General features: G+C 40.6%; 1 protein-coding gene across 1 annotated transcript; it reads right to left on the minus strand.

Annotated features, from left to right (window-relative positions):
- Positions 1 to 1,108: 1,108 nt before the first annotated feature.
- LOC136469949 (uncharacterized) lies at positions 1,109 to 19,434 on the minus strand. The gene is made up of 4 exons (XM_066467956.1): positions 19,427 to 19,434; positions 18,997 to 19,337; positions 17,629 to 18,885; positions 1,109 to 1,212 (listed from the first exon to the last, which is right to left on the minus strand). The coding sequence occupies exons 1-4, from the start codon at positions 19,432 to 19,434 to the stop codon at positions 1,109 to 1,111; spliced, it is 1,710 nt and encodes a 569-aa protein (XP_066324053.1).

Consider the following 19,434-nt stretch of genomic DNA (forward strand, 5'->3'; position numbering starts at 1 on the left):
GGATTGCTGCTAGGGCGATCTGCAGTAGTGCGGTAGCCACACGATGGACAATCAAAGCTGCAGTAGTCATTACCAGCAGAGAAGTCAGAGAGCAGGTCCTTGGTATTGAGAAATCAACTGGGGCATGATCTTCTGAATGTCTAGTGCACTTATCTGTTTAGCCATAACACACTTTAGGAAGAGGTGAATAGTTTCTTCTTCCCTGCAACATTTGAAAAGTCAAGTAACAATCTTTGTGAAGACCGACACAGGCTTAAAGAAATATAATAACCCAAGAATTTACCTACCATCTATCTAATAGAAGCATAGGAGGACTTGAGTTGACCCAAGAGAATACAACACCAGCTGCTATTTGGTTCTAGAAATTAAATGGCAAATGAAGTAGACAGTGCAATATCTTGGTAGAATTAAAAATTGACATGACATATCCAACTTGGCGTTGCCTAATTTGAGTCTAAACACTCATGTGGACCTAAGTCCATGAAACCGAAAATACAGTATGTATGTACCTATCTAGGATCAGGAACGGACGGTAAAATCCAAAAATACTATGCAATGTCAACAAATTGACTCCAACTTTAATTAAAGGAGAGTCCTTTTCACTTGCTACAAAAGGTGATAGGCAAATTGTTGAATCGACAGCTCAAGCAAAGGTTTCTAATTCTTCCTCAACAGCTCAAGCAAATATATACTTATTATAAGAATCTAATTATCCAGAGATTAATATATGCAACCTCGGTGAAAACAAAAATACAACTTTTGTCTGCTAATTTTAAAGCTGGTCAAACTTCCATTCTATGATGACCAAATTATTATCCCTACAGATAATCAGTAAAAACTTACCATAAAAGAACTTGTATAACTATCACAAGAACCATCCCTATGAAATATGATGGGCATGACCCATTGTACCATCAGCAAGGAGCAAAAATCAGCACTCATTGCGCTGCACCTGCACTAGTCGCTGCCCTCCTTAGGCGTGCTCACTGCCACATTACAGGTTAATACTAAACTGAGTACATCTAATTTTGTTTCGGATGAGAAGGTCGCCAGTTATTAGAATGTTGTTGAACAAAGTTCCTGATAGAGAATGAAAATTAGTGAGGCATCAAACAACATAACTAAGAAAGTCATTATGTTCATGGAGTAAATCAATAATGCCAATGTGCTTCAAACTGTCAAAAGCGTAGATGTAAGGATCGTCCTTGAATTCTGCACACATCAATAAACAATGCATATGAACTTTTAAAATAAGCATAAAAGTTGAAATGGATAGCAGGGTTAGCCTAAGGTGAAATTGAAAGAAAATATACCAGGGTTGTTAATCAAAGGGGGCCTTCCACTTGCCCTTGTAGTCAGGGTTATTGATTTTCTGAACAACACAATGATCAACTCATGTCACTGCAGCTTGTCTAGCATAATTTAGCCACTTCGTCATGTTCATACCCTTTTGCTTCCATTGTCCTTTCTACTCTGGGTTAGGAATGGTTGGGACTATCCATTCACCATCTTCCTCATCATCCCAATCCTCTGGCTGCAACAGTTATTGAAGAATGTGAAATCAAGGATCTGCTAATGATCTGATCACTGGAGATTTGTATTATATGGAATAAGTGCCATAAAAAATATGGAATAAGCAAAATATGCACCAACAGTGATAAAGATCATTCTTAAAAGGTTGTTCATAGTACTACAATATAGGCTCATATTGTCATATAAGTAAATGATAGTTTTACTTAAAGCTTTGTGAGTTATAGAATATAGTGGAGACAATACAACCCAAACTTCTATGCCCAAAACTAAAACAACAATATACTCATACGAATCATCTAAAGTTGAAGAATTAAAAACAACAATATACTGATATGAAGCATTAGAAAACAATATACTGGGTTGGTGATGGGACTTGGAGCACAGAGATGGAGGCACGCAGGGGGCTCAACTAAAGGCGCATCATGCCATCCAACCAGCTATCAATCCAGAGCTCCTAATCTTGGATGTTGAAGATCATCTACATGGCAGAGGGGCCTTCGGAGGAAGACACATCATGCTACCTCTGTTCAAATAAAATGCATTTGAAATTTCTTTCATGAGATGTAGTTCATTCATCGGCAACCTCTGGCCTAGTGCAAAGGCACCAGAAAAAAAAGTGATGCTTGATTATACTTTCCATCAATTTTGGCACTTCCGAACATTATCCGAATTCAGTATCATCTCAATCTTGCAAAACCATGAAGTTCAAATTACAAGTTGAAAGGAGAATGCTAGTAAAAAATAAATTAATCAAATAACCAGGCAATTAAATCAATGGGTCCTCACAGTGTGATTTTGAATTGTTCGATTTCACTAGCAAATGAGGACAACCCTTGCACCTCCCACTCCATTGTCAGAACTAAGATGTTCGATTTAATTGAAGAACTAATGAAACAGTGAAACAGGATTCATGAATAAAGCATTAACAATAATATATGTAAAAGAATTAACTTATTTTCTTTTCATGAAATAAGTAACCATTTGTAATTAGGAGACTATGACAATTAATATTTAAGTGGAATGTAAAAAAACATAGAGAACAAAATCAGCTTTCTGAATTACTCATGCTAACCAACTACTGAAAGAGTGAAAGTAGCTTAATGCGACTTCTCTACTTACCTAGGTGAAATAACCAAAGTTGTCAGCAGGCCGTGGATTGATTTCAATGAGCATGTGTTTGCTGCATCCAACCACTAACTCTGCATCCGCGGAGCCAAATGGTAGATAAGAACATGGGGGTGACAATCATACCATATCGGGCAAGCGGAAGGTCTTACCAAGCAAGGTGATGGATCTAGACTCGTCGAGCGCGTGTGCGATGGAGCGGCCTGCATTCGGCTCGGCTGCACGATGAAGGGGCTCATATCTGGCCTAGCGGCATCATAGCAGAGGCGCAGGAAGTCAGTGTATGGCATAGCATCGGCGCTGGACGCCTAAACCTGTGCCAGCGCCGCCTCCATCTGTGTGGCAAGCGGCACCTTGCGCGCTGCCTCAACCTTAGGCTAGCTGTGGGCAGAGGTGCGTCTGCCTCCCGCTTGGCCGGTGCCGTAGGCGGCATGAGATCGAGGGCCCGGCCACTGGCATGAGGAAGGTACCAGACCACACGCCGGCCTTGGTTGCCCTGGAGCACAGAGATGAGAGAAGGTTGTCCTCGCGAACCCTAAGGTCCCTGAGCACATTGACCCCTAGGCACTGGCGTGGATCAAAGATGGAGTGGGGTGTGGGGTGACAATGGGGCGGCGTACGAGTGAGGCTCGAGGGCGACGACAGCGCACGGAGACGGAGACGGAGACGGAGACGGAGACGGAGACGGGGGCTTCTTTTTGCGGAGTGCTGATTACGGGGGTATGGAGAAGATGCGGGGTGCAAAGGGGAAGCGGGGGAGCAAGCGACAGGCTAGGTGGAACCATGGTATCGCAAGCCGTGATGGACCCACGTTAAAATGTCGCATCAAAAAGTGTCCACGCTTTGTTCTTTTTAGTTGTAGGAGATAGGAGATTTGGCTAATCTCTTGGAGATGCTCAGTGGTGGATCTAGGATTAGCCAAACACTAGGTCAATTACATTAGACATCGGTGTTAATTATGATTGGCTGAAAAACGCTAACGCTCCGGAGCAGACATCCGAACGTTAATAGGTCTGATTAAACATGTATTTCTCAATTTATTTAATTTTCTTTCATAGATAAAATTATTATTCCTATTTTCACTTTAAAAGATATGGAGTAATATGGATACCTTAGTTTTTCCTTTAAATTTTGTTGTGGGCTAGGTGTGACGCGATTCTTCTGGTCTGAACGGCCGAACAGAAGCCGTGCGCCGAACGGCTCCTGCACGATCTTCCCGCGTGATGCGCTTGCACGGCAGCGAGGCCCACGCACGGCTCACATGCATGCATGAGCGAGCGCGCGCTGCCCGCTGGGACGGGATTTCCGATAGCATGCACGTAAGTAGGTACGTATGTTTTCTTCTTTTTCTTTCCTTTTCTTTTCTTTTCCTTTTTTATTTTTCTTTTTGTGCTTCATTTTTATTTATATTCCTTTTTTTGTTTTATGTGATTTTTTATTATTCTTTTCATTTTTATGTTTCTTTTATTCTTTGATTTCATGTTCTTATTAATTTTTTATTTTCTTTCTTCAATTTATTTTTATTTTTATTTTTTTGTTTCATGTGATTTTTCTATTCTTTTTTTTTAAAATTTTTTGTTTTCTATTTTACCTTACTTAATTATTTTTTGTGTTTAATTTTTATTTTCTATTTCATATAGTATAGATGCTATGTTCATATAGTATAGATGTGATGTTCTACGATGTTTTTTATGATGTTCACGTAGTATATAATGTCATGTTCTGTGATATTTTTTATGATGTTCATGCAGTATATATGTGATGTTCTATGATATTTTTTGTGATGTCCACGTGTTGTAAATGTGATGTTCTATGATGTTTTTTATATGTTCACGTGGTGTAGTATTTTGTGATGTTCGCGTAGTATACATGTGATGTTCATGTAGTATACAATGATGTTTTATGATGTATTCTGTGATGTTCATGTAGTTTATATTTGTTATTCTATTATGTTTTTTTTGTAATGTTTTATGGTGTATTTAGTAACGTTCACTTAGTGTATATGTGATATTCTATAGTATATTTTTGGATCTTTTAAAAGTACTAGTGATATTCTTTTAATTTTTTCTCTATTACACATTTTTTCTTTTGCTTTGCTTTAGATTTCATTATTTTTTATTTATGGTATGTATTTATTTTAATTTATTTTTATGTATATTATAATACTAATTTGATGAACCTAAATTGAGAACACTCTTCTTACAATGACAGAACATTATTCTTTGAAACTAGAACATCGTCTTTGCTCAATAATAGAAAATGTTCTATCTTCATGACACAAATATTCGTTCAAAATTTTATCTAAATATATTCATATAGGGTCTTGTTTTGAATGATTTATGGCAAGAAACCCAATTGTATAATCATAATTTATTTTGGATGTTTGATTTAGCAGTTATGACTTTTTTAGTTTATAAAGATGTACGATGGCATTGCACGCAAATTAAGTGGATATAAAAAATCACCGGGCACGATATGCATGCGGTGGGCTTGTTCGTCGCGAGCACGGGCCATCTGGACTCATGCTGGTGGGCAGGAAGCTGCAAGGGCGGGAAAATATATTCGGCGCGTGGTACCATCTGGCTGAACGGACCGTAGCATGCCCCTAGGTGTGATCCTTTGCGCGTTGGGTAAAACTAATACTCTCTCAATTCCAAATTATAAGATATTTTAATTTTTTATATACATTAGTTTTTGCTATGCACTTTGATATATACTATGTCTAGATACATCGTAAAAGTAATGCATCTAGAAGAGTCAAAATGTCTTATAACTAGGGACATAGGGAGCAGAAGGGTAGAAAGTTTTGTTCGCGGGCATGGTTCACAGAACATTTCCTCTAGTATCTTAAATGCCCTAGTCGTTTCAAATTGTAAATACATAATAAAAGCTACTTCTTCTATCTCAAAATGAATACAAATCTTGACAAGTTAATCAATTCTCTAATCTTGTGAACTTAATCAATTTTAAGTTTAACTAAATTTATTTATAAATATATTAACGATTACAAAACTAAATAAATTATTATTAGATTAATCATGTCATATAGTTTTATAGTGAACTATTTAGAGATACAAATGTTGAGTCTATAAAACTAGTCAAATTTAAGATTGATTAACTTTTTGAAGTGTGAGATGTGTGTTTATTTTGTGACAAAAAAGAATATGGAGGGAGTACTAACTAGGATGTTGAGTGTGCTTAGCCGTGCTGGTGAGTGATGATGCGCTATTGAATTACGTGCTGAAGATACTTGTCAAAAACAATGGCGGATCCATGATAAAAAATCATCTATGGCGAACTTTTTCTACAATATGTTTGTATGATAAATCAATCATCATCCAAGGTAGTAGAAAAGCACATGCCGATCTTCTGCTCTTGTGCATGCCGGCCGCGCCTACCTGTCTTGATTTTTGCTATGCACTTTGATATATACTACGTCTAGATGTATTGTAAAAGTAATGTATCTAGAAAAGTCAAAACGCCTTATAATTTTTGAAAGGGGCAGAAGGTTCGAAAGTCTCTCTTTTGCTCGCGCACATCGTTCACACGTATCCTTTGGGTATCTTTAAATACACTCGCCATTTCAAATTGTAAATACATAATAAAAACTGCTTGTTCAATCTCAAAATAAATACAAATATTGGAAAATTAATCAATTCTAAGTTTAACAATATATATAAATATATTAACGTAGAATACTAAATAGACATTATTAGAGTAATCACGTTATATATTTTTATAGTAAACCTATTCAGAGATATAGATGTTGAGTCCATACATCTAGTCAAATTTAGGATTGATTAGCATTTCAAAGTGCGAGATGTGCACTTATTTTGGGACGAAAGGAGTACGATGACGGTAGTAAATAGGAGTGTTGAAGATACATACATTGTTGAAAAGTTGACAAGATGTTGGAGTGCTTTGTATAATATGTCCAAGGTACCATTTTAGAAAGTAGGTAGAATCATGAATTCAAAATAGTATTAGAGGGCTTGAGAGCGCTGGAATTCCTTCCACGTTGATAAATGCAGGCTGCAGTGCAGGCGGTGTGATGTCATTTCGGTTGTGCTAGATAGTGGGCCGGCTGTTTTACAGTTTGCACATGCTGCGGGGTGTGGGCTGTTGACGAGGACATGCCACCGGTTACTCAAGTTTCACATATGTATGAAGGTCCAATTACGCGTAGCCATACAAAACTACTCCAAAAAGAGGTGAACTCACTCCTAGCTAAAATTAATTTTGACAAATTTGAGAATGTTATACTACCTAAGTATTCTACTTTGGTTGTACTAAGGCATACAAATAAAGAGGAGGAGGTTACTCTACATCGGACTAGCACTAAGACAAACGGACCATCAGTTCAGACCAACACAGTGAAAAACGAACCATCAGATCGGACCAGTACAGTGAAAAATGGACCAGCTAAAAGAAACATTCATAACTCTCGATTCCGTGAACCTTTGGAGGACCATGAGGACACTTTGGAAAGCTTATCAAGTCTAGTTTCTAATGGCACAAGTTCCAAGTATTTTAGACTTCCCAATAAGGAGTTATGACCAGATTAGTGAAGACTACTCAGGAGGCCAACAGTCACGCGAGACCACTTCCAGAATCCATCTCGTGGTGACCTTTCAAATAGCCCATCTTCAGAAACTCCATTTTTTTCACACCCAACTAGGAGGGTTGTTCCTAGTATAAATATCCCTTGCCTCTATGCTACTAGAAACCTTTGATGATTTGATAAACTACATGATATTGTAGCCGAGCTGCCGAGTGCCTTACTCAAACCGTTATTCTTTCTTGTTCTTTTTGGACTTGTGAAGAGATCCCTCTAGGTTCTCCTAGTTCGAGCTCTACGGTTTCTAGTACAGCTGCACCGTTTTGTGTGGATTAGTTTCGGATTGTGGTTCTGTGGTCGTTCGAAGATCGAGTCGAAGTCTTCGTGGTTTTGGTGCCTTTCTTCCCATCGCTTGGTCGCATCCAACCTTGGATAGGCGTAAAGCTAGTGAAAGATCCTAATGGCTAGAGGAGAGGTGAATAGCCTATAAAAAATTTTACAACAACACTAAGCAAAGTGGCTAGACAAATATGAGACGAAGCAATTCTTGCGCTAGCCTACTAAAAATGCAAGCCACCTACTACAATTCTAGTTGCTATAGTCTCTAAGCACACAAAGGCTAGGTCACTGCCACTAAGTTAGTGAGCTTTCAAAGACTAACTAAAGAGCCTCACTAACCACTAGATAAGACACAAGCTAGCTCTCAAAACTAATTACACTAAAGAGCTTAGCTACACTAGGAAATATAAATACAAGAGATGGAATGTGATGTTTATACCACCGTGTCAAGAGACAATCAATCAATCACAATGAATAAAAATGAAATCCTGATGACAAGATGACACGAGTTTTTTTTACCGAGGTTCACTTTCTTGCCGTCAAGCTAGTCCCCGTTATGGCGATTCACTCACTTGGAGGTTCACGCGCTAATAGGCATCACACGCCTAATCCGCAATCGGGTGCCACACAACCAACACAAGATGAGGATCACACAAGCCACAAGCAATCCACTAGAGTACCTTTTGGCTCTTCATCGAGGAAAGGTCAAGAACCCCTCATAATCACCATGATCAGAGTCAGAGATAAGCACCTTCCTCGGCTTGATGATCCTCGCTGCACCAAGCCATCTAGGTGGCAGCAACCACCAAGAGAAACAAGCAAAATTCACAGCAAAACACAATCACCAAGTGCCTCTAGATACAATCATTCAAAGCAATGCACTTAGATGCACTCAATTCTCACCAAATGATGAATCAATCAAGTAGGATGAGTGAGATGTCTATGATCATTAGGATGTATTCTCAATAGAAATGGTCAAAAGAGTGAGCAAGAGTCGGCCATGGGGCTTAAATAGAAGCCCCCCACGAAATAGAGCCATTGGCTCACCACAGAACCCTGCTTGGGGTGACTGGACGCGTAGGTCAAAACGACTTGATGCTCAGCCACCTATGTTCGGTCATCGGACCGCTACCACATGTCGCCTCCATTCAACCACTGCCGCCCGATTCCAATGGCTAGTTAGCCTTCCTCACGCGGTAAGTAGCGACCGGACGCGCCAGAGAAAAGATTGGACACACCGATGCCACGCCAGCTCACGCGCGCATGCCAAGGCCACGCTATGACCAGACGCGCTGCTCCCCATGGCTTCCTGGCGTCAGATCACATCTAGAGAGGTTTCGAAGCCGCAAAACTGTGACTGGACGCGTTCGCTCGCCCGCGATCGGATGCGCGCTAGAGTCTGGTCCTCCTTTGCTTCTCACAGATGCTTGCGTCAGAGTACGTCACCCCTGACCAAATGCAGGCCCTACGCGTCTAGTCACAAAACACTGTTCAGCATCCGGTCATTAGCTAGATAGAGCCCGAGCGTGCCAACTCCACTATAATTGACCGGACGCACACACACCGAGTCCGGTCAGTTCGTGACTAGCATCCGGTCAGTGCAAAAGAGCACCTCCTCTTCACCAACTTTGCCACCCTTAATCAAATGTGCCAGCTACCAAGTGTTTCACCTTATGCATGTGTGTTAGAATATTTTCTTAAACATTTTCAAGGGTGTTAGCACTTACTAGAATCTAAATGCATATGCAATGAGTTAGATGTAACACCCTCGATGTTACACCCTAAATCATTTACTAAAATATATCATGAGCATCATGTTTATGTGTTAATGCATGTGATAGGATGCGTAGATAAATTTCTTGTAACTTAAAAAGATCAATAAAAATGCTAAATGAAAGTTGGTTCAATAGCTCATGTATATCAAGTAGGGTTGAAAACTGATTTTTATTAATCAAAAATACTATAGAACATGTGTGCGATACTTAAATAAAGCTTGAAGTACAAACTTTGCAGATGATAGTAAAATACTTGCTGTCGAAAAATGATAGTACTAGCTAATATTTCTACTAGCCTAGAAATTACAAATTGAAATAAAGTTCAGCTCAAAACTTAGAAAAATTTCCAAGTTTGTCAATAGCTAGACATTGCTATGTCTAGCAAATTATTTTGAGAGATTGGGTTAAGGGATGGTGTAGTGTTATAGCTCGATTTGGTAGTCTCATATGCCATCTTGAGCATGGTGAAGATGGTTTAGGTCCAGAAGCAACCGTTTAGTTTTTATAGGTGCTTTAAAATTCGTTCATGACACGATTTTGGGCTAGTTGGCCATGAGGGCGCGGTCACCACACTCAGACGTTCGATGTCGCCATGTTGGCTGTTCCGTGCGCATGCGCGCTGCCATGCATGGCTGGCCATGGCTGGTCAGGCCTAGGCTGTGGCCTGGCCACCACTGGCTCCTGGCACGTGGAGCCGCCGCCGCCGCTTGCGCCCCCGGGTAGTGGTGCCATCGGCCTCGCCATGCTACCGCACTACCACCCTACGCCGCTGCTGGCCTAGTTTAATACTGCCTCTGCCATGCGCATATGGCTGGGCTCGCTGTCGCCTTGTCATTGGTGGTGATGGGGTGCGTGGGCCACGTCGGTCGTGAACGTGCGTGTCTATCTGCTAGCGCCTACGTGTGGGCCTCCATGATCACGTCAACCGCATCTCGCTAGGGCGAGGACAAGCTGAGCCCACTCTTTCTCTCTTTCTCCCTCTGCTGCTGCTGTCGAGCCAGGCCATCAAATTACCCTACAAATGATCACCTCCATTCAATTCATCGCATCCACGGCTTCACCATCATGTCCTCCCACTACCTGACCCCACCCAACCTTGATGCGCACACGACCAGCTCCAATTTTGGAGTTTCCACACCGTCGTGCTAATAAGGCAGCGTCCGGCCATGGATGTGGGCAGCCCTCCTACCATCCCGCCTGAGCCAATTAATTTGCACCACTAGCTTCAGCCGTATGTGGCCAGCCTTCCTTCATCATCCTCTACCCCAATCGTCACCTTGGCTAGGTCCACGGTAGTCTATTGATGCTCCCTCGCTAGCCAGTTAGGTTCTTTGATGCTCTAGATCATCGGGGCAACTACACCGCCATCGTGAATGGTCGCGCATCGCTATAGCTCGCTCCAGCGCATCTCGCCACCCTGCACTGCCGCTTAGCATAGCCACCAAGATCGGAGATGGTGATCGACCCATTATGTGGGCCCGTGTAGGTCCTAGGTGGCTAACGTAGGCGCCTAGTGCCGCCGCTCGCCGTGCCACCGTGCACTGTGTTGCTGGGGGTGCGCATGGGGAAATTTCAAGAAAGCCAGGGGGTTAAGTGAGAAGTTCTAAGAGAGGGGAAAATAGTGTTAGTACTTAATTATAAATTGGGAGGAGATCGAGGTCTATTTTGCAAAATCACCAATGCACGCGAGATTCCCCCGCTGTGGGTCGTCTCACGTTGCAGGCCCACCTCGCGTGGGCCGTACTGTGGGCCGCGCGCGCTGCGTCGCATGGGCCATGTGTGTGGTCCGCGCGGAAGAACTTTTTTCTTTTTCATATGGAATTAGAAATAATTTTCTAATTTAATTTTTGTGCTGATCTTTGGTAAATCATATAAAATCATGTAGGTATCTAGAAATTGTGAAACAAATTTTGTTAGGTTTCTAAAATTGTGCTCTATCTTTTAGTGTATTTAGTTCATATATATACAAGTTGATACTAGGAGTATTAAATCATTTGAGAGTACTTAATATTGTTAGGTTAAATATTGTAGGAATTTTTGTGGTAAATTGGTGATAGCTTTAGTCCTGAAATTTTTATAGTATCCTCATTGTATTATTATGTGCTCACTATAATTTTTGTAGCTTTAGAATAGACTAAGCATTAGGGTAGTTAAATGCTCTTTGTTTCAAATATGCATTAAATCATTAGTAGAAATAAAGATGTACCCTTCATTTATAAAGCTAGGTGCTTGTTAGTTGAACCCAACACTTTATTTGGTAAAGATGATAGTTAGCTTAGTACGTTAGTCATTAGAGCTAGCTTAGTAGCTTAGTAGGCGTATTCTTTGTTTAGGAGTTGTTGTTGCTTAAATAATAAGTGTTGCATTATCATCGCATGCATGTAGAGAACGAGTTGGTAGAGATCATGACCACTGACGATCATGAGTTTGAGGAGATTGTTGAGGAGTATGAGGAGGAGGTCCTAGAGCCACCACTGACTGACTCAGCTTACACCGAGGAGGAGGTCCCAGAGCCACCACTGACTGACTCAGCTTACACCGCACTTGCCCAAGGCAAGCCCCGGTGCATAACCCTTATTTTTTATAATCACTGAATATATATATGTGATGTGCATTTATGTTACAGAAATTTTATAAAAACCACATGCATAGATATAACGTCCTATGAGTCTTACTAATGCAGGTTTGAGTAGCTGGTATGCTTAGATTTTCAGTAGCGTAACCTGCTATTACTCACAATAAGTGATTATTATTATTACTCTCATGATAAAATGATGAAAGGAAAAATGGAGACAAGGTAGGGATATGGTAGGGATATTGGTGGGTGTAATAGGTTGTGTCCCACGGCCAATGAGGCTTAGCTTGGTTATACTATTTTCCCTATTTGTGTCGATTAAGAACCGTCCGTTGCTGTGGATGGTAGTCAGGTCACAGACTTATTATCCTGAGCACATACATGCTTATGGGAGCGAAAAGGCTCGTTATGCTCTTGTCATGGGTTCTGATTCTTTTTGAATCGATTGATTGGAGGTGGGGAAAAGTGGAGGTCTAAGCACCATACTGAGATCGAATCTCAAGTGTGGGGGCTTGGAGTCCAAGTTTGGACGGGACCTAGACCCCGTGATAGGAGTGGAATGGGTTGGTCTTGTTTGTGCCTAGGGTACAAATGGGGCATGTGTTTCAGGGTACCCAGCTGGAATACATTGGTTCATGAATCGCTGTTTTCGTAAGACGGTACGACTTGGCTATGGTCTAGCACCATAGTAAGAACTAGAAGATAAAAGATGGTGAAATGGTTCTGATTGCTCAACCCTTGCTTGAAAGTAGAACAGACGCTTACCTAGAATGGTTAGCAAATGAAGTAATCATGGCTGCTAATAAAACTTGACTGTAAGGATGAACTATTAGTAATGCTTTTTGCAAACAAAAAGAAAACAACAAACCCATATTGCCTATCATACTCCTTGGACTCAGGAAACTATTCCCACTAGTCGGGTATGTCTTGTGAGTATATTATGTACTCAGGGTCTATTTTACCCCTGTTGGAGGTGTAGCTTGAGGAGTAGCTCTTGTGTGGAGGATTCTTCTAGGTGGCACAGATGGATCCTTGTATCATTTCCGCTAGATGTTTATTTTTATTCCGCTGTTTAATTATTGCACTCTGAACTCTGGTATTATAATAAATGGTTTCCAAGAACTCTGGTTGTATGAAATGGACTAAGTATTGTAAGCTCGTACTCATTATTGGATTCTGGATGTAAAACATGGATTGTTTCAAGTTCTCCCTTGGGGTGTGCTCAATGAAACTATCCGATATAGCTCCCTTTCATGGTGCTTAGTGTCTAGTGGAAGACGAGCATCTCTGGAAGCGTGTTATTTCGGGTGGTTCTACCACATTAGAACATCTAGTGGCACTTTGATAACCGCATTTCATGATGAGTTTCACCCCTCTTAATAGTACGGCTATCTATCCTAAATGTGATCACACTCGCTAAATGTCTCGATCACCAAAACACAAAAGCTCTTATCAAGTTTCGCCTTTGCCTTGAGCTTTTTGTTTTTCTCTTTCTTCTTTTTCAAGCCTGAGTACTTGATCATCACCATGCCATCACCATCATCATGATCTTCATTTGCTCCACCACTTAGAATGTACTTAACCTATCTCATATTCATTTAGAGCACATAGGTTAGTACCTAGGGTTTCATCAATTCACCAAAACCAAACTAGAGCTTTCAGCTAGTTATCCCGTTGTTCGCAGCAAGTTATCTTTAATTCATGACCTACTATCGTGAAGATCGGGCCATCCCCTTGCTAATTCATATTGGTACTTATCAATTGGTATAATAGTTTTCATTGTCACGGTAGGTTTGACCATCATCCACATATTTCCCTTTGATTTATCCATCATTTGTTATTGTTTTTGTTCATCACCTAAAGTCCACTAAAAATGCCCCAAAAAAATCCTATAGCCTTTTTCACAGTACTGTTATCCTTGTGGTGTTTTATTCATCAAGTTGCTAGTCACCATCTTCACATATATCGTTTTGTTTTCATTTGTTATCCGCACCCCTGTTAGTGTTAAAAAAATTCAAAAAAAGAGAGAAGAAAAGAAAGATTCAAAAAAAGAGAGAAGTGAAAAGAAGTGAAAAGGAGGAGGTTGTGTTGCAGTTGTTTGCTAAAAATTTTAGTTCTTCATAGTCAAATTTGTGGTGATCTAAATAACAGCAACTTTATATCTTTGAACGAATAACATCACTTGGTTTACCGCACCGTAGCCTCCCTTGAATAGCCACCTATAGCTCCACCAAAATCTGAAATCAAGATGTTTGACTCGTACTCCTTGTGACCTCTAAATCACATCTGTTGAACAGCTGCACTAGCACGCTCACTATCCTTGAGAACAAGAAAGAGCATTGGTAAGTAAGGGGCGAGGTTGTGAGATTCCACAAATTTTCCTATTCCACTTTTCTTGCATAAGTGCTAACATGGTAGGATCTAATTCGAGTGTTCATGGTGGTTGACATGGAAAAAAGAACCACTGATATCACGAGCTGAGTTATGTCAATTTGAAAACTCGTTGTTGCACACCAGGGAGAGGATGTTCAATGAACATCTTCCAACAGCGGGCATGAAAGCTGTAGTTTGGTTTTGGTGAATTGATGAAACCCTAAGTGCTAATCCTTTGCTCTAAGTGATCATGAGATAGGATAGCACATTCCAAGTGGTGGAGCAAATGGTGAAGATCATGATGATGGTGATGGCTATGGTGATGTTCAAGTGCTCAGACATGGAAAATAAGAAAGAGAAGAATAAAATGGGCTCAAGGCAAAGGTGATATCCGTAGGGCTATTTTGTTTTGGTGATCAAGACACCTAGTGGGTGTGATCACATTTAGGATAGATAGACGTACTATTAAGAGGGGTGAAACTCGATGTGAAATGCGGTTATCAAAGTGCCACTAGATGTTCTAACTCATTGCATATGCATTTAGATTCTAGTGAGTGCTAACGCCCTTGGGAATTGGCTTAGAATGTTGCTAACTCACGTACACAAGTCTTGGAATACTTGGAGTTAGCACACTTGCACAAGGGTGAAGTGGTTGCGCTTGAAAAGAGTGAAGTTAGGGGCATCGGACCTTGCTTCTCGGAGCATTGGACTGGCTATTCCCTAGGTCCGACGGCTAACCCTAGCTATGGTACTGACATGGTGGCCTATGAGTGTTCATGGGAGAGTGTCGAACCTGCCTAGGTCTGACGACTAGGGCTCGGACTCAGTCCAATGGCTCTAGAACCTCTTGATGTAGTTTTGACAGGTGTCAGACCCTCAGCGTTGGACCCTATTGAAAGGAGGCATCGGATAGGTCGTGTGCACTGTTCCTCAAGCATAGTGTTTGGCGAGGTGCATGCAGGTGTGACGCATGGTGGTGTCGGACTAGGGGCTGCATCCGATGATGGGCATCCGAATGAAGTCTGAGGGTTTTTACCCTCTCTAGACCTTACTGGACCATGTCAAACTCGACCCGTAGAGGGTCCGACGGTAGGTCCGATAGCCAGGTCTGAGGGTGTTGATCAGCGCGTGGCAGGCGACTATTGGTGGCAATGGTCGATTCCATTCAAATGGGATGCATGGTAGCTTAGGAGTGGACGTGGCAGGGCATTGGACCGAGCGTTGGATGGTCTGATGGCCCATGGCTACGGGTCTTAAGTGGCCTAATGGTCACAAGCTCTTAGGGATGTCTATTTAAGTCAAAGGGCTGACCTTGGGTGCCCTCTCTTAGCACTTTGACATACTTTTCATCCCTTAGAGCTAAGCTACTCCTCTCCAACTCCTACTTGATTGATTCATCATCTAGTGAGATTGAAGAGCATCCAAGTGCATTACTTTGAGTGATTGCATCTAGAGGCACTTGGTGATTGTGTTTATGGATCCTCTTCTTGTGTTGGTGATTGCATCGAGAGCCAAAAGGTACTCTAGTGAATTATTCGTGGCTTATGGATCCTCATCTTGTGTTGGTTGTGCGGCACCCGATTGCGGGTTAGGTGTGTGATGCCTATTAGCGCGTGAACCTCTAAGTAGGTGAATCACCACAACAGGGTTGCTTGCCAGCAAGCAAGTGAACCTCGATGAAAAATTATTGTGTCATCTTGTCTCCAAGGATTTCATTGGTATTCATTATGATTGATTGATCATCTCTTGCCACGGCAGTATAAACATCACTACCTCTCTTGTATTTACTTTCCTATTGTAGCCAATGTTTTCCTAAACGGTAAACAGTCTTTACACGGTCGCCCTTCGTTTAGCGTTTAGGCTGTTTACACGGTGTTTAAACAAAGTTAAATGGTCTAAATGGTTTTATACTTTAAAAAAATACATATAATTACATATGTGCATGTAAAAAATTAAGTATTCTATCAAATATATGTATTTTGTCACTGTAAATAAATAAGTGTTCTAATCTATAGCACAATATCAAGTATTGATTCCACATTCACATGTCAATCAAATCATGATTAATGATAAAGAAATGAGTCAAATGATACTATGATAGTCAATAGCAAAGATAAATCACAATTGACACACACTCACAAACTGACAAATGGCAGCTATTTAGCATGTCTTCATATCAAATTATCAATACAATAGTTCATAACATCACATGAGTACATAAATTCAGATTACACCATGTCTAAACTAAAAATCATTGCCGCATTGGTCATCACAAGCTCACCGCACAAGACCACAGACCAAAGGCAAATTAGTAAATAAGCAAAAGGACATTAGTTGAGTTCTCACAAGTCACAACTCTCAGTCACACAAGCACATTAGGTCATCACAGCAAAACCACAATCAATTTCAATCACATGTCATAACCAAAAGATAAGCCATCAGCCCATCACTAGCTACTAGCCATGCAAAAGCAAAATTCAGCAGCTTTGTATGTCATTGTGACTGTGAGTGACTACTAACTACTCATCATTCCCCCCCTCCTCATCCCCAACAATTGGGACCACATCCTCTTGGTCAGATTCAAAGTCAATCTCATCCTCATTGATTAGTTCTTCTTTTTAGACTCAATTCATCTTCACTAACATCTCTTATTTGGGCCGGCCTTGCACTTCGACAAAGTTTCCCACATTCCTCAACCCCACAAGCTTCTTCAATTAATTTCCATGTCAGCCTAGAAATAGGCTCACGATCCTCTTCATCACCACCTTCAACAAGCCATCCCTGAGCTTTAGTTGCTTTTGTTCCCAAAAGAGGATCCATGTTCTGATTCTTCTTAGCCTTCATTTTTTCGCATTCATCCTATTATTGTATTGAACAAATACAAGTTGGTTGAGACGCTCACATGTCAGCTTGTTCTTTTTTTTGTATGATTCTACATAAGAAAATTTAGTTTTAGTTAACAGTCTGAAATCACAAGTTATATAGACATAATTAGAGTTTATAGAAGCACAAGGAGTCGGGAGGCTTATAGATTGGAAATAGCTCCAAGTCCTTTCACATCTAGAAGCACTAGAAGTTAAAGAAAGAATCCTTATGGCCATTCTTTGCATAGTTGGAACCTGTGTTCCATAATTTGTCCACCATGTTGCTACAAGTGAAAATACCAAGGTATATCAAATTATTGCAGAATTAATCCTTACAGCCAGGTTTTATATCAACTTAAATTACACTAAAATAAATTAGAAGGTGTAGATTCTAGCATGGAAAAAATGTTGATGCAGATTCTAGCATGGAAAAGCACGTTGCTACAAGTGAAAATAGTAAGGTATATCAATGTGTCGTAGAATTACCTGGGTTGAAATCATATTGCTTGCAGCTAGCCTTTGCTACAGGTTTTCCAAAGTGACCTTGTTTCTCTCTAAACTTGCATAGCTCCTCATTGAGCACTTTGTTTTGCTTGTCATAGTCACCATGGTAAAAGGTCTCAACAATAGTGAAGAATCCATCCATGATTTCCTCATTCATGAAGATGGAATCATCATTGTAGCTGTAATATGGGTTCAAAAGATAAGCAACCTTATGCAATGGAGTGTCCAGCCTATCCTTCATCTTATCATCAATGATCTCTATAACATTGTTGTACAGATTGAGATTTCTTGTCTTCTCAATGTTGCGAAAGCCCGTCTTGATTTCTTCCTTGGCCTTTATGATGTCCCCATACAGAAATGACAAGGATGGTTTGATATCACTATCAACCATGCGAAGTACCTTGATCAGTGGCTCAAATACCCTCAAGCAAAGTGTAACCCCACTCCAAAAGGTAGGTATTGTCATTGTGGAAGTAGCTAGGACACCTTTGCTATTCTTCTTGATGTGGCTCAAACCTAAGAATTTGTCCCATTCATCACATTGAGACATTGCCCGTAGTTGCTCCTTCTTCTCATACAAGCTTTGCAAAGTTAGGAAATTGGAAGCAAATCTAGTTGCACCAGGCCTCACAATATCTCTCTTCTTTGTATATTTCCTCATTAAAGCCAAGGTTCTATGGTGTGCGTAGATAAAGATGGTCAGTGACTTAGCTTGATCAATGTAGCCCTTGAACTTCTTCATCTTCCCAATTCCTTCAAGCATCAAATTCAGGGTGTGAGTTGCACATGATGTCCAAAATATGTTTGGCCTCTTCATAAAAAGTAAATCCTTTGCTACCATATTGTTTGAAGCATTATCTATGACAACTTGGACTACATTTTCAGCACCTACTCTCTCAATACATCCATCCAAATACTCAAAAATAAGCTGTCCAGTGTGTGACTCTTCTAAGGTTTCCTTTGATTCAAGAAATCTTGAGCCAATGGTGCAGTGCATACACATATTCATGATACTTCTCCTTATCTGGTCAGTCCATGCATCTATCATGATTGAGCAACCATTCTTAGCCCATTCCTCTTCATGTGCCTTCATCATCTTCTTTGTCTCCTCAACTTCCTCAAACAATAATTTCTCTCTCAACTGGTGCTGGTTTGGTTTCTTTCCACCAGGGCCGAATCTGCCAGCTACTTCTATAACTTGATCAAACTCTACATTGTTAATCTGGTTAAAAGCCACACCTAAAATGAAACCAAGATATTCATAGTTAGACATTAAAAGCACAAAATGCAAGAAATTCACAGTTAGAACTTATAATGGAGCAAATGGCAAGCTACAAGGCAAGAACTTACCACGCACATACACCCATCTCGCAATGTAGCGCTGCAAGCTATGCATTCTCTCTTTCATTATTGATTCAGTGATTAATTGCTTCCAGATCACCCTTGTGCTGCTTAGGGAGTCTTGATCAAGAGGCATTGTAAAATTATCCATAGGCCCTATTTTCCTAATGGTCTTCCCTCTAGCCGCATCAACCTCTTCTACCTCTGCTATGTTGGTGTCCTCATCAACATCCGGTGCACCATCAAGGTCCACAACATCTCTAACCTCTTGTTGTTGAGTAAGCCTAGAATTTTTAGTCTTTCTTGCACTTTTCTTTATCCTTTTCCGTCTATAATTTACAAGGTTTAACCTGCATATTTATTATTTAAAAAGAAACATTAAGTTCTCAGCTAAAATATATAATCATGGCTTGATAGATAATAGATATAATATATTAACCTCACCAT

This window comes from Miscanthus floridulus, chromosome 8 (genome assembly GCF_019320115.1).
Source record: "Miscanthus floridulus cultivar M001 chromosome 8, ASM1932011v1, whole genome shotgun sequence".
Lineage (NCBI taxonomy): Eukaryota > Viridiplantae > Streptophyta > Magnoliopsida > Poales > Poaceae > Miscanthus > Miscanthus floridulus.